Here is a 13,114-nt window from a genome sequence, read left to right as displayed (position 1 = left end):
GGTCAAGGTGTTACCTGCAGACATGACGCTCATTGGCTCTCCTTGTGGAAGAACACTATAGAAATCTGGTTGCCGAGTAAAACAAATTAATAAAAAACAAGGTTGTCTAAAAGAATTTTCTAACAACTCTTCTTCAAACCTTGTTCCTGAGAATGTTGATAGTCAAGTGGAAAATTGGCTTGAAGTGAACGGGGATTCATGTCAACTCATAAGAAAGAAAAGAGAAATGATTTACTCTATAGAGGCTGAGTCGGTACTTTATTTTCCAGCTCCTAATTTTCAGACAGTGTTCTCAATCACCTGAAATATCGACAGCTTGGATGGATCTGAAAGTGGACTGGAAGCCTCAAACTCTTTTCCATCAAGAATACAGTCCCATGAATTGCTCTGAACTGGAAGGTCAACCTTCTATCACTGCACCTCTTTACCAAATGTTTCTATGGTCCAGTGCACTCCTCATTGGATGATCTGTGATGAGAGGGTTTTCTGGGTAGCAGTTGAGATAGGTGGGTACCCAGGATCACCCCCACCACCCACATCTACACACACACACACACACACATCTACACACACACACACACACACACACATCTACACACACACACACACACACACACACACACATCTACACACACACACACACACACACACACATCTACACACACACACACACACACACACATCTACACACACACACACACACACACACACATCTACACACACACACATCTACACACACACACACACACATCTACACACACACACACATCTACACACACACACACATCTACACAACACACACATCTACACACACACACACATCTACACACACGGGGTAATCACACACCCCGAGGTGTTTTGTCTGTCGGCGAGAATATCTCTCTAAATATTTACATCTACATTACTGTTTACCCGTTGTCGGAGCAGACACACACACACACACACACACACACACACACACAGACAGACAGACACATGTCCCTATTGTGTCTGATCTGTCTGTGTGTGTGTGTGTGTGTGTCTGCCTCCGACAAGGCTGGCTAAGACAGTAACAACTCTCAGTGTTTTGGACGTCCAATGTCTAGACTACACAAACACCTCTCTCCCTCTCTCTCTCCCCCCCTCCCTCTCTCTCTCTCTCTCTCCACTCCCTCTGTCCAAAACACTGTGTAGCCAACTGTTCTGGACATTCGTAGAGAGTGTTTATTACATCCAACTGTATAACCAGATAAACACTGATCCAAAAAGGCACGCATGCTCTACTCAAAACTGTGTACATGTGAAAAGCGTATTTCTGTGAACAGTGTGTGCCTTTACATCTGTTCGGGAGTGTGTGTGGGTGGGTGCTTGCGTGTGTGACTGTGTGTGAGCGCATATATGAGCGTGTGTGTGTGTTTCAGGTCATTTTCAGAGCTAAGGTGTCTGACAGGCATGAAACGCCATGGTGACGACAATCCCGCGTCCACAGCTCTGCGTGTGTATCGACGAGGCACCTAGCATTACAGCAGTCCATTAGCAACTATAAACACACCCCACTTGTACGTGTCTGTGCAGTGTGTGTGCGTCAAGGAGAACGAGAAAGGGAACACTCTGGGAAAGTATGTCTGGAACACACTCGTACACATCTCTCTCCCACCATCCACTACCTGCACCCCCCCCCCCCCAACCCCTCTCTCCCCCCAACATAAGGAGGAACACACTTACTGCGCACCATGACCCTCCCGAAAACGGTGTGGTCCCGGTCCAGGGTGCTGCAGTTCCAGCGGTGGTGTCTGAACTGGTGCTGGCACTCCCGGATCCACTCCTTGGCCCCTTCCCCGATGGACTGCATGATGTCTGGGTGGCGCTGACACAGCTGACGCTGCTTGTTCACCAGGCCCGGGATGTTGTCACAGATCACACGGGCCCCCAGCGCACCAATGTACCTGTGCAACACGCACGAGAGAGAAAGAGAGAGACAGACAGAGAGAGACAGAGGGTTGTTAGGTTTGACCATTAAAGTCCTACATGAACACTAAGAAACAGACAAAGGAGTTCTTGAAAATTGATTTAATAGCACAGTCGTATAAAAGGTTATTTATTCATGTTTGTCATCTGACTTGTTCTGAATGACATACTGTACATGTTGACCACACACACGCGGTTATGAGTCGGCGTGACAGTGTGTGAGGGAGAGAGTGTAGTCCTTGGAGTCAGAGTTCACTACACTTAACTCTTAAAGGTTTGAGAGTAGGAGGAGGAAACCATTTACTCTGCTCTCCAAATAAATAAGCACTTAACCTCTCCCCACGAGCCCTGTGCATGCTCGCGGACGTGCACGTGTGTGTGTCAGCCTGTGTGTGTGTGTGTGTGTGTCGTGTGTGGTAGCCTCTCCCTACTGTGTGTCTAGTGGGAGAAATCATGTCGACACAAATCAGAGCTAGGAGTCAGGGGCCTCCATTAACCTTGTCAGGGTAGAACCCCGTTTACACACTAACCCTAACCTTCCTTCTCCCTTTTTCTTTCGTTCTCCTCTCTCTTCCCCCCTTTCTCGACCCCCTCTCTTTCTGTTCCTCTCCTTCTCTCTCTGTCTCTCTCAGCCACACTCGCAGGTTCTCTCTCTCTCTCATCCCCTTTTAACCCGCCTCTCCCTTCCCCTCTATCTCTACCAAACACCCTCCTTTCTTCTTCTCTTTCCCTCCTTCTTTCCCCTTTTCCCTTACACCCCCCTCCTCCCCTTTGAACTAACCAACACTTCTCATCTCTAGATTGGTCTTTCTCTTCCTCTCTCTCACTCTCTCTCTCCTCTGTCTCTCCCTTTCTAACCTGCTTACCCCTAACTGTTCCCCTTCACGCTCTCACTCCCCAAACTCAAAGTCACTAAAAGGGGCTTCTACTGTGTCCATACAGGGTAAACAGAGTCCTGGACAACATCTGTCTTACACTGTCCAGGAAGTGCACACTAGAGCTTTCTATATGTTTCCCCAACTTGATATGGCTGAATTGATTGCATGAATGTAAACATGAACAGTGCACACTTCTGTGTGTGTACACTTGAATGTGGGTGTGTGTAGGAACTGTATACAACGATCACCAAAAGTCATGGACAGTGACACATTATTGCTAGTTTGGTTCAGTACTGCAGCAAACAGGATACATTGACCTAAGACTAAAAAACGGACTTCACAGTCCGTTTCAACTTTGGGTTAATGTAAATTGGATGAGCCATTCAGAAATTAAAGCACTTTTTTGTACATAGTCCTCATTATGTTTGAGCAGCAAAGGTCCTTGTAAAATAAAGTAATCATATTCAGGTTGGATATCCTTTGCATGCAATGACTGCATGAAGTCAGTGAGCCAAAGACTGGACCAGATCCTGGGTTTGTGAGACAGACATACCCTTCCTGGTCTATTCATCAGCCATCTTTGCTTCCTGTTTTAAGAGATTCTTACCTTCAGTTTCCTTTTCCAATTTGATTCATATTGCGAGATTAATGTCAATAAAAGTTAATCAACTTCTTTAAAAGTGCAAAATTCCTTTGCTTAGTTTGGAGTTGATTTGCTGTGTCATGAATAATTCGTAGTGGCAGATTCTTCTGTGCTTTTCGGAGCTCATCCTGTTGCTTCCATATCATGACAGAGTTAGGCCAGCCCCAGCCCCAGCCCCAGCCCCAGTCATGCAGCTTGACACCACCTCCATCAAGTCTCACTTCATACGAATTCTTTGATCATCCACAACCGCAGGTTTTTTTTTCTAGATCTCTGGGATCATTTCTCATAGAAAAACGTAATTTATTGTGTGTGGCACAGAAACCCAGTGCAGTTCTGAGGTTGCAGGGTCAGCCAGGGTCAGGGCGAGTAGGTCAGGGATCATTTCGATGTGTGCACGGCTGCTTTATGATGGAGCTCTAGTAGGACTCAGGGTAAAGGGTCTCTACTTTCCTGAGTGGGACAATTAGGACAGAGTGCTCATCAAAGGACCAGTCCACACACATGTACGGACACTCTGTCACAACCACAGTCTTTCTCTTACTTTTTCACCTTTCCCACACACAGACAGAGACATGCACACAGGTACACACTGACACACACACACACTCTGTCTGTCTCTTCCTCTCTCTTTTTCTCTCTCTCTAACACACACAGAGTCAGGACTGGTGGTTTTATAGGGTACTAAATCATTATCTGCTGGTCTAAACTAACATGCCGTAAAGACCCACTATTACACTCTTAGTGAGAAAAGGAGTGTGTGTGTGTGTGTGTGTTTGAGAGTGTGTCTACGTGAGAGAGAGAGAGAGAGAGAGAGAGAGAGAGAGAGAGAGAGAGAGAGAGAGGAGGGGAGGAGAGGAGAGAGAGAGAGACAGAGAGAGAGAGAGAGAGGCAGACGGAGAGAGGGAGAGAGGGAGAGAGGGAGGGAGGGAGGGAGGGAGGGGAGAGAAGAGGAGAGGAGAGAAGAGGAGGGGAGGGGAAAGAGAGAGAGAGAGAGAGGGGGGGGGGGAGAGGGAGGGAGGGAGGAGAGGGAGAGGGAGGAGATGGGAGGGTCGGAGCAGGGTTTTCTTCTCATCCACCGGATCACACACATTCCCTCACATGAAAAATCTCCCAATCTCAAATCACAATGTTAACATCACGCTATCTGGGCTATGACCATTGCTGGTTAAACATTTAGGTAAATGGAAAAATGATAAAACAGTTCCACCATTAACACAATAAGATGGCTGTTCTGGGGTCAGCCTGTGTCTGAAGGTTCATCTGGTAGGATGCTCCAGGAACTGACCCAGGATAGTGTATAATATAAAGGACTGTTCCTCAAAGGGTGTCTTTTTGAGCAATTTAAATTGAGGACTTTTCCAATGGATGCTAATCCAGTCACAACACAGTCAAAAACCTCACTCTCATCATAAGTAGTAGTTAACTGAGGGGAATAGCGATGTGAACACATGTGCAAAGGTAGATCCTTTCACAAGATCTCATTTTTCAATGAGGAATGCTGGTCATTGGAGCGACCCACAGCTTCAGTGATGCTATAGCAACTTGTACCTGAAGACAATATCACAAGTATTTTTCTGTCTGGCAGAATTATATATAGTTCTTCTCAATAGATCAAAAATCTATCTCTCCTTGGAAATAAATGCAAATAACTGGGTGTAAGATTATGGAAACTATTGCCTGCATACCTGTATACATTCATATACACCTTATTATTTACATTATCAGATGCACACTATGCCAGCATACCAGCAGGCATATGCTACAGTAGTGTGAGATATTTTCACATATTTTAACCCACCACCTCTACCCTAAATGTCTAATTGGGGGTACCTGGAGAATTAAAGACTGTGCCTTTGTGTTTGTGTGTGTGTGTGTGTGTGTGTGTGTGTGTGTGTGTGTGTGTGTGTGCGTGCGTGCGTGTGTGTGTGTGTGTGTGTGCGCGCGCGTGAGTATCTGTGAAGCCTATGTGTGTGTTTGGGGTTCCTGGTGAATTAATGACCATTCTGCCTAGCTCAATGCAGACTCCAGCTGAGTTGAACACGCGCGGAGCCAAGAGCGCCAACATAAATTACATTTATCGCTCTATTATTATTGCTATATCTGGCTGCCAAAAACTATCAGGAAATATAATGCATTTTTGAAATTGGGTACCTCCTACAAAATCTTGACTTCTCCCATTCACAAACACATAATATTTTTTTTTCACTGTCCAAAACGTTTTGCTGCAATTAAGGCATTCTTTTTAAATGTTTTCTGTCTCTTACAATGTACACCAACTGGTCTTAGTTTTTTTACCAGCTTACCTTTTATATTAAATTACAGTTTGTGAGTTGGATAATTGTTATAATATTAAAATTAAACGACGTTTTTTCCGATATAGTATTTGCTGCATGTTACCTTCTCTACTTGCAAGTTTACTGATGACCATATTTAGTAATGAGGCTAAAGGCAATGAACCAAAGGGTGCGTTTAACCCTTGTGTTATCTTCGGGTCATTCTGACCCATCAGCCGTGTGACCCACCGTCGTATTGCGACAAATTTACCCCATACAAAAACAAAGTGAAGCATTTTCTTTTAACCGTTGGGCTGTCGCAGACCCCCCACATTGCAAAGGTTAAAAGAAAATTATTTTTATTTGTTTTTGTATTGGGTAAAACTGGGTAAACACAACGATGGTTCGTTATGAACCTTTGGGTCATGTGACCCGAAGGCAGCACAAGGGTTAAACATGCGTCGGCTTCTACAACGAATAAGACAGGTCAAGTCAGACTATTAAACAGTCCTATACCAGTTTAAGCGATAATAATGCGATAATTTAATTAATTAATTAGCCTAATAAAATGAATGATGAAATGCAAGATCAATCCATGTAAATTTCGATTGTCCAATATATTTTCGTATTATAGGCCAATATGAGAAACACTTTTCGATTAATAGAGATCATGTTTCCGTTTTCTCTAGTAGGCCTATAAGCTATGATTTGAAGTAACAATTATTTTTTGTTTTGTGTGTGCAAAAAAATAGATATTAAATCCCCCCCCACCCCTCTCCAAAATTGGAAATACTAAAATTCGTTTAGATCATTAATATAGGTACAGAGTACGCAGTCTATTGTGTTGAATTTTGTCCATCTGTTGGCTGTGTCTCGTCTGTAGAGAAAGACATAGGTGGAACCAGCTACTTACCACCATGAAGAATCCACCCTGGGCGTGAGCACGAGCAGAAGCAGGAGACAGGCGCAGTATATCCGCGAGCTGGCACCATGGCTCTCACATGAGGATGTCCCACTTCGTGGCCCGTGCCTTAACCCCGCCGAGCTAGCCATTCTACTGGTAACCGGCGAGCCTTGAGCCTTACTTAAACCAAACATGGCTTGGTGGGTCTTGTTCTTGGTGATGGATCTGACTTGAGATGAGGTCCCCGACACTTAAAAACAAAAAGTCCCCGATTTAATCAGAAGCGGTCAGCTGCAATGCCAGCCATAGGCCTCGTTGTCCGGTGTTTGATTCCCTGTGGCGCGGCCGGTGTACACTAACGGCTGTCATGAGTTTGAAAGGCAGTGTCTGTGCACCATGTCCACGCGCTCCACCAGACGGTCCACAAATAACAAGGGTATGAACCCCGACGCGATTCCTTCAAAAAACGTTTCCTCAGACTTTCTTAAGAAAAGCTCCTTGGTACATTCAAAGCTCTTTTCACCAAAGAAGTAGCCTATGTTTATTAAGTCAAAAACCAGAGTGAAAGTTGTGCTAAATTAATAACTGGAGCCACAATCAGCACCAGAATCAGCCAGCAAAGTCTTCTCGGTTCAGTCAGTGTTCCGTTGGGTACGAGGCTTGCGGCGTCTCTCCGTTATCAACGTGTGGAAGATAAACTCACCGGCTCTGAGCTGCGGGAGCTGAACGTGTGTGTGAGAGAGTGGGAGGGTGTGTAAGCGAGAGAGGAAGAGAGAGGGGTGGGCGACGGGGGAGGGAGATGAGAGGCCGGGGGCTAGGGGAGCGTTTCTGACAGCTCCTCGTTCTCATTGGGCAGACATGGAGGGGTTACAGAGTTTGAGTGGGAAGGAAGAAGGGATACGGATGAAGGGATAGATGGTGGAACAGAGAGAGGTGCAGGCTACAATTGGCAGTGTAAAAGGTCTTGCATCCAGCGGTGCATGGTGGTCTCGAGAGGGTCTCTGTCCGCGTGGTGCTCACTTCACCTGTCAACCAACGGGTTAAGGTTTAGCAGCAGGCATCAATTCAATTCTGGCCTATTCCGGCAATGAGTATAGGCTAATGTTTAACCCAAAACAGCAATCAAATTAATTGGATAAGCTTCCGAAATGTTTTTGAGCGGCAGAATGACCTTGCAGGCATTCAGATTTTTATAGGTTAAGCTTGTATGCTAGACTTGTTAAATTCGTTATTGATAAAATATTAAGAACAAGGATCTAATAGGCTACTAAAAGCCTAATTACCAAGCCATATTACTATTAGCCCAGCCATGCATTTATTTATTATTCGTTTTAATGGAACCTATTTATTGCGCTACCAATCAAGTGAGACTAACTAACATCAACTAACAGCGGAACTTAAGAGCCCTATGTGAACTCCCACCGTCAAGGAAACAGAGCCCTTCAGAACGTCACAATTTCACTTTAATTTTAACAAGCAGTAGCCTATACAATTAAGCAACTATGAATTAGTGAATGTGGCGCATCCCTTTGCCAGATTCTGGGGAAACGTAGAGGCAATAGAAAATGTAGGCTATAAATCAACCCGAGTTCAGTCAGATAACCCTGCTCTTGCTGGTTAAGATAGATAGCGCTCAAAAATGATAGGTTAATTTAGTTATAGCCTCTATCTCATCATTGAGCAGCAGTGCGGCCGTGGTCGGTCATTCGCCCTAAATAAAATAAAAAAGTTTTATCTATGGGCTTTAGCGAAGAGCACGTTTCACATTGTTTGGCATCTTAAGAGATATCACAGAGCTTCATTTATCAGCTATGATGATAAATGAATGAATTATGCAGCTGACCTATAGCTTACAGACAGTGCTAAACTAAAACGTCTTGTGCCTGTTGTAGCCTCTATCACTTGACTTGTTTCAATGAACATGAATCCTGTTTACATTAGTTGCCGTTTTGTTCCCTTGGCCCCGTCCGGTGCTTTGCACCTATATGATTGAGAGGCAAGCTCCGCCCCTCATCTACGTCATCTCAGCTCCTACCGCTCATGAGTGTCGGCAGAAAAGAACATGAGAAAACGCTGCCAAATCGCCCAGTGGAACAGCGCTATGGTTTCAATATGAAACATGTGTGCAGTGTTAGAGTGCTGAGACAGCGCTGAGGCAATGTTGACCCCCCCCCCCCCCCCCCCCGCCAACACACACACACACACATACACACTGCTGGCTTACCTTCACAGCTGTCTTGCAGTGTCTTAGATCTTGGAGAGTCCACAGACCAGTTCGAGAGTCCAAAACCTGTGGAATCTGATGCTAACATGTGTCGCATCCACTTTCCCACTGTCTGGTCCATAGGCTACCGTGTTGTTTTGGGAATTTGAAACTTATGCCATCAACCACGACATGATATTGGATTACCAATACCACACTTGATTCAGCTGACCCAATAATAGGCCTACAAATAAACAAGTAAACAAATCAGAAAATCCCTGTCGGAATTGAAACTATTAGAATTAGCTGTCGCAAACGGCAGTTTAATCAAAAGCTGGAGAAAACAATTATAGCATTTATGCTGGTGCATTAGTTAAGATAAGCCGCTTTCTGAGACATTTTCATTTCAGCTCAAAGCGGGTCTACAGGTTATTGTTGCGCGCACAGTTCACAACTACGCACGCACAAACATGCAAACGTTATACCGTCAACTCTGCACTCACAAACACACACATGCACACACACACGCGCGCGTGGTTTTATGAGTTGAGGTGCGGGAGCTAAGCTCGGGTGAATATGTGTGCGTTGCAGCTTAGTGCACGATTTTCTGGTAAATCAAAAGGAATTAGAAAAGCACAAACACCACTGAGTTATTCTTCCCAGGGAGACAGGGTCTCTCTCTCTCTCTCTCTCTCTCTCTCTCTCTCTCTCCCCCTCTCTGTCTCTCGCTGTCTCTGTCTCTCTTTCTCTCTCAGTTTGTGAACTTGACCCTAGCTTTCTCTTCATAAACAATAACAGAGTCGAGTGCCTCCTTGTCAGTCGGAGGAATGAGTTTGCACTGATGTAAGGAGCCCAATCTGGCAATCGTCACCCCTAGAGGAAAAGTACTGGGTGGGGGTGGGGAGGGGATCCAGGGCTTGGACTGGGGTTGAAGGATAGCTGTGGAAGGAGGGAGGAAATTCCCTTGGGTGAGTTCTGGATGGAAGAGCAGGGGCTTTACTTCTCCCTGCAATTAATCCAATTAATTTCTGGTTGTAATCTTTGTGGATTATTTTGGTCCTGGAAGGGACATAGTGGATCGAATTGGCCTAAAGTATGTGTGTTTCCAATATGTGTGTGTCTGTGTTTGTGTGTGTGTGTGAGAAAGAGAGAGGCATGGGGGGAGTGAGAGAGAGAGAGAGAGAGAGAGAGAGAGAGAGAGAGAGAGAGAGAGAGAGAGAGAGAGAGAGAGAGAGAGAGAGAGAGAGAGAGAGAGAACCAGGCTTGTATTGGTGGCTGGTTGTCAGTTAGGGTGAGCTGTCAGGCATGCTCTCCAGAGATGAGCTTCTTGTCTATTCCCATCCCCTCCACAAGCCTGGCCCGCTCTGCCAGAGCTGCCCTGACAGAGCGGTTAGCAGGGAGGGTAGGCAAGGCTGCTGCACCTGCCCTGCATGGAGCCCAAGGGGGCCAGGACCAGGGAAGGGAGAAATGGGACAATGGTAGTGAACAGGGGAGAAGGGTAGGAGTCAGGTGGCTGAGCGGTGAGGGAATCGGGCTAGTAATCCGAAGGTTGCCAGTTCGATTCCCGGTCATGCAAACTGACGTTGTGTCCTTGGGCAAGGCACTTCACCCTACTTGCCTCGGGGGAATGTCCCTGTACCTACTGTAAGTCGCTCTGGATAAGAGCGTCTGCTAAATGACTAAATGTAAATGTAAATGTAAGGGTAGGAAAGAGGGCAGAGGGGAAGGGAATAAAGGCCAAGGGTCAAATGTATTTGAAATGTTGAACCTGTACATGGGCAACAGAGGGAAGCCATATTAATAAGAGACACAGTGACACGTACACATGCGAAAAAGACAAGCATGCAGATCAATTGTTGTCACAAGATCCATGACTCGTTGTCCTCTTACTAAAGAGTGACAAGCATCAGGATCAGAGCTGCGGGGCTGGGAAGATACCTGGGCCTGAGAATAGGAAGACTGGCGAGTGTGTGTGTGAGGTTGTCTGGTGGGGATGGGGTAATGTTAGCATGGGTGAGAAGCTGGATTGATAACAATCAGGTGAGATCCAGAAGCATTACTCATGGACCTACATAAAGGTCATTGACATCACAGACCACTAAAAATACCACTGTCCTCTAGGGACAGGAGAATGATGATACGTGTGTGTGTGTGTTCATGTGTGTGTGTGTTGTGCATGTGTATCTGTTGTGCATGTGTGCACGTTCTTGTGTGTACTTCACACCCCGGGAATCAGTTCTGTGATAATTTATTGTCACAGTAAATTTAGATGTGCTGACAGAGATGTAGTGCTTGGTTCAAACTCAGTGTCACAGGCATTTTGGAAGCATCTGAAACTAAGGGGTCATAGTTCTCAATAAAAAAATATAAAGGTCCTTAAAACCTTCTAAGAAACTCACAACACTGAAACGTATTTGACATACAAACACAAACACGCACACACACATGCACCCACCCACACACGCACACACACATACACACACACACACCCAGCTATGTACCCTTGGGTTGCATCACTGTTGGCCTCTATGGAGCTAAGCCCAAGGCGCATGTGACCCTTTCTTTCTTTATCCCCAGGACAGGTTGTCCGTAATAGATTTTATAGTTGCACACACAACACACACATACACACCACACACACGTACACACACATGCACGCACGAACACACACACTGTCACTGTCAGTAGATGTGATGGTGATAACTCTATAACAGAGTTTTTACTGGATAGCTGGAGTATGCGGTCATCACCACAGGATAAACTTGGAGCAGGTGACACACACACACACACACACACACACACACACACACACACACACACACACACACACACACACACACACACACACACACACTGGAGCGGAGGGCAAAGGAGAACAAGAGTCAGAGGCCTGTAACTAGGTACCATAATCTACCTGAGACAATATTCTCACACCACAAACAGACATGCATAAAGACAGAAATACAGTGAATACGTACAGACAGACAAGACAGAAAACTTTACTCACCTATGGAGGCTGGTCAGTCAGACTGTCTTCTCTCTCCTTCTCCTCTCAGAGTGGAACTAAGTTTGTGCTGACTGGTTTCCTGTTCCACTGGGGAACTGTCTGTGTGACGCACACCCTGAAGAGCATAGGCCACAGGTCACATGATGGTGTGTGGAAGCATGAAAGACAAGGGCCGTATTCCAATACCTGAAACATGCCTACTTCCCCCTTTCCTTACCTCCTATGAGTGAGTGGGGACATGTCAGTAGGAGATTAGATTTACTCTCTCGCTCTCTCTAATTCACACCCTTTTTATCTTTCTGAACCCCGGTCTTTCTTTCAGCCTCTCAGCATGTCTCACTCCCTCTTCTCCATCTTAATGTATGTGTTGTGTTCCTCCACGAGTGAGTTACATAGAGGGAAATACCCTGTGTAGCTGTCTTCCAGGGCAAATATGCGTGGATGTGGATGCACTCGAGTAGAGCCCTGGTAGATTCATGTGTTTATACCAAAAGCAAGGCTTTGTTTGCATTTACATTACATTTAGTCATTTAGCAGACGCTCTTATCCAGAGCGACTTACAGTAAGTACAGGGACATTCTCCCCGAGGCAAGTAGGGTGAAGTGCCTTGCCCAAGGACACAACGTAATTTGGCACGGCTGGGAATCGAACTGGCAACCTTCAGATTACTAGCCCGCTTCCCTCACCGCTCAGGGCTCAGGGGAAGGGGGGGGGGGGCGTGGCCTCCAGGGCTCAGGGGAAGGGTGACACCAGAGAACCTCCCGTGTTGACTGAGTCAGCATATCTGTCAGGCTGTGGAGGGATGCAGATGTGATGGGGTGCGAGGAACAAGGGCAACAAATGTGAGTGTAACAAATGGGGGAGAGATAGAGAGAGAGAGAGAGAGAGAGAGACAGAGAGAGAGAGAGAGAGAGACAGAGAGAGAGAGAGAGAGAGAGAGAGAGAGAGAGAGAGAGAGAGAGAGAGAGAGAGAGAGAGAGAGAGAGAGAGAGAGAGAGAGAGAGAGAGAGAGAGAGAGAGAGAGAGAGAGAGAGAGAGAGAGAGAGAGAGAGAGAGAGAGAGAGAGAGAGAGAGAGAGAGAGAGAGAGAGAGAGAGAGAATGACCAGGCCATTATAGCTGTTCTCTGATTAAGGGCTAATCTGCTCTAGTGTTTGTTTAGCATCGTAAGCCCCAGCTTCCCTCTCTCTCCTACTCTCTTTCTGACTCTGTAGGACCCTTTGTGAAGGTGAAACTACATGTTGTGTCCCTATGCTCC

At 46.0% G+C, this 13,114-nt stretch overlaps 1 protein-coding gene across 1 annotated transcript in view; it reads right to left on the bottom strand.

Annotated features, from left to right (window-relative positions):
• The window catches only part of LOC134019574 (protein Wnt-2b-like), an 11,009-nt gene extending 3,006 nt beyond the window's left edge, over positions 1 to 8,003 (bottom strand). The window contains exons 1-2 of the mRNA XM_062460537.1: positions 6,658 to 8,003; positions 1,701 to 1,925 (exon numbers count right to left, since the gene is read on the bottom strand). Coding sequence (XP_062316521.1) covers positions 1,701 to 1,925; positions 6,658 to 6,842 — 410 coding nt within the window. The 5' untranslated portion in view covers positions 6,843 to 8,003. The remainder of the gene's footprint in view (positions 1 to 1,700; positions 1,926 to 6,657) is intronic.
• Between the last annotated feature and the right edge of the window lie 5,111 nt (positions 8,004 to 13,114).

Source organism: Osmerus eperlanus, chromosome 4 (assembly GCF_963692335.1).
Source record: "Osmerus eperlanus chromosome 4, fOsmEpe2.1, whole genome shotgun sequence".
NCBI lineage: Eukaryota > Metazoa > Chordata > Actinopteri > Osmeriformes > Osmeridae > Osmerus > Osmerus eperlanus.
This window is presented reverse-complemented; position numbering and strand designations above follow the sequence as displayed.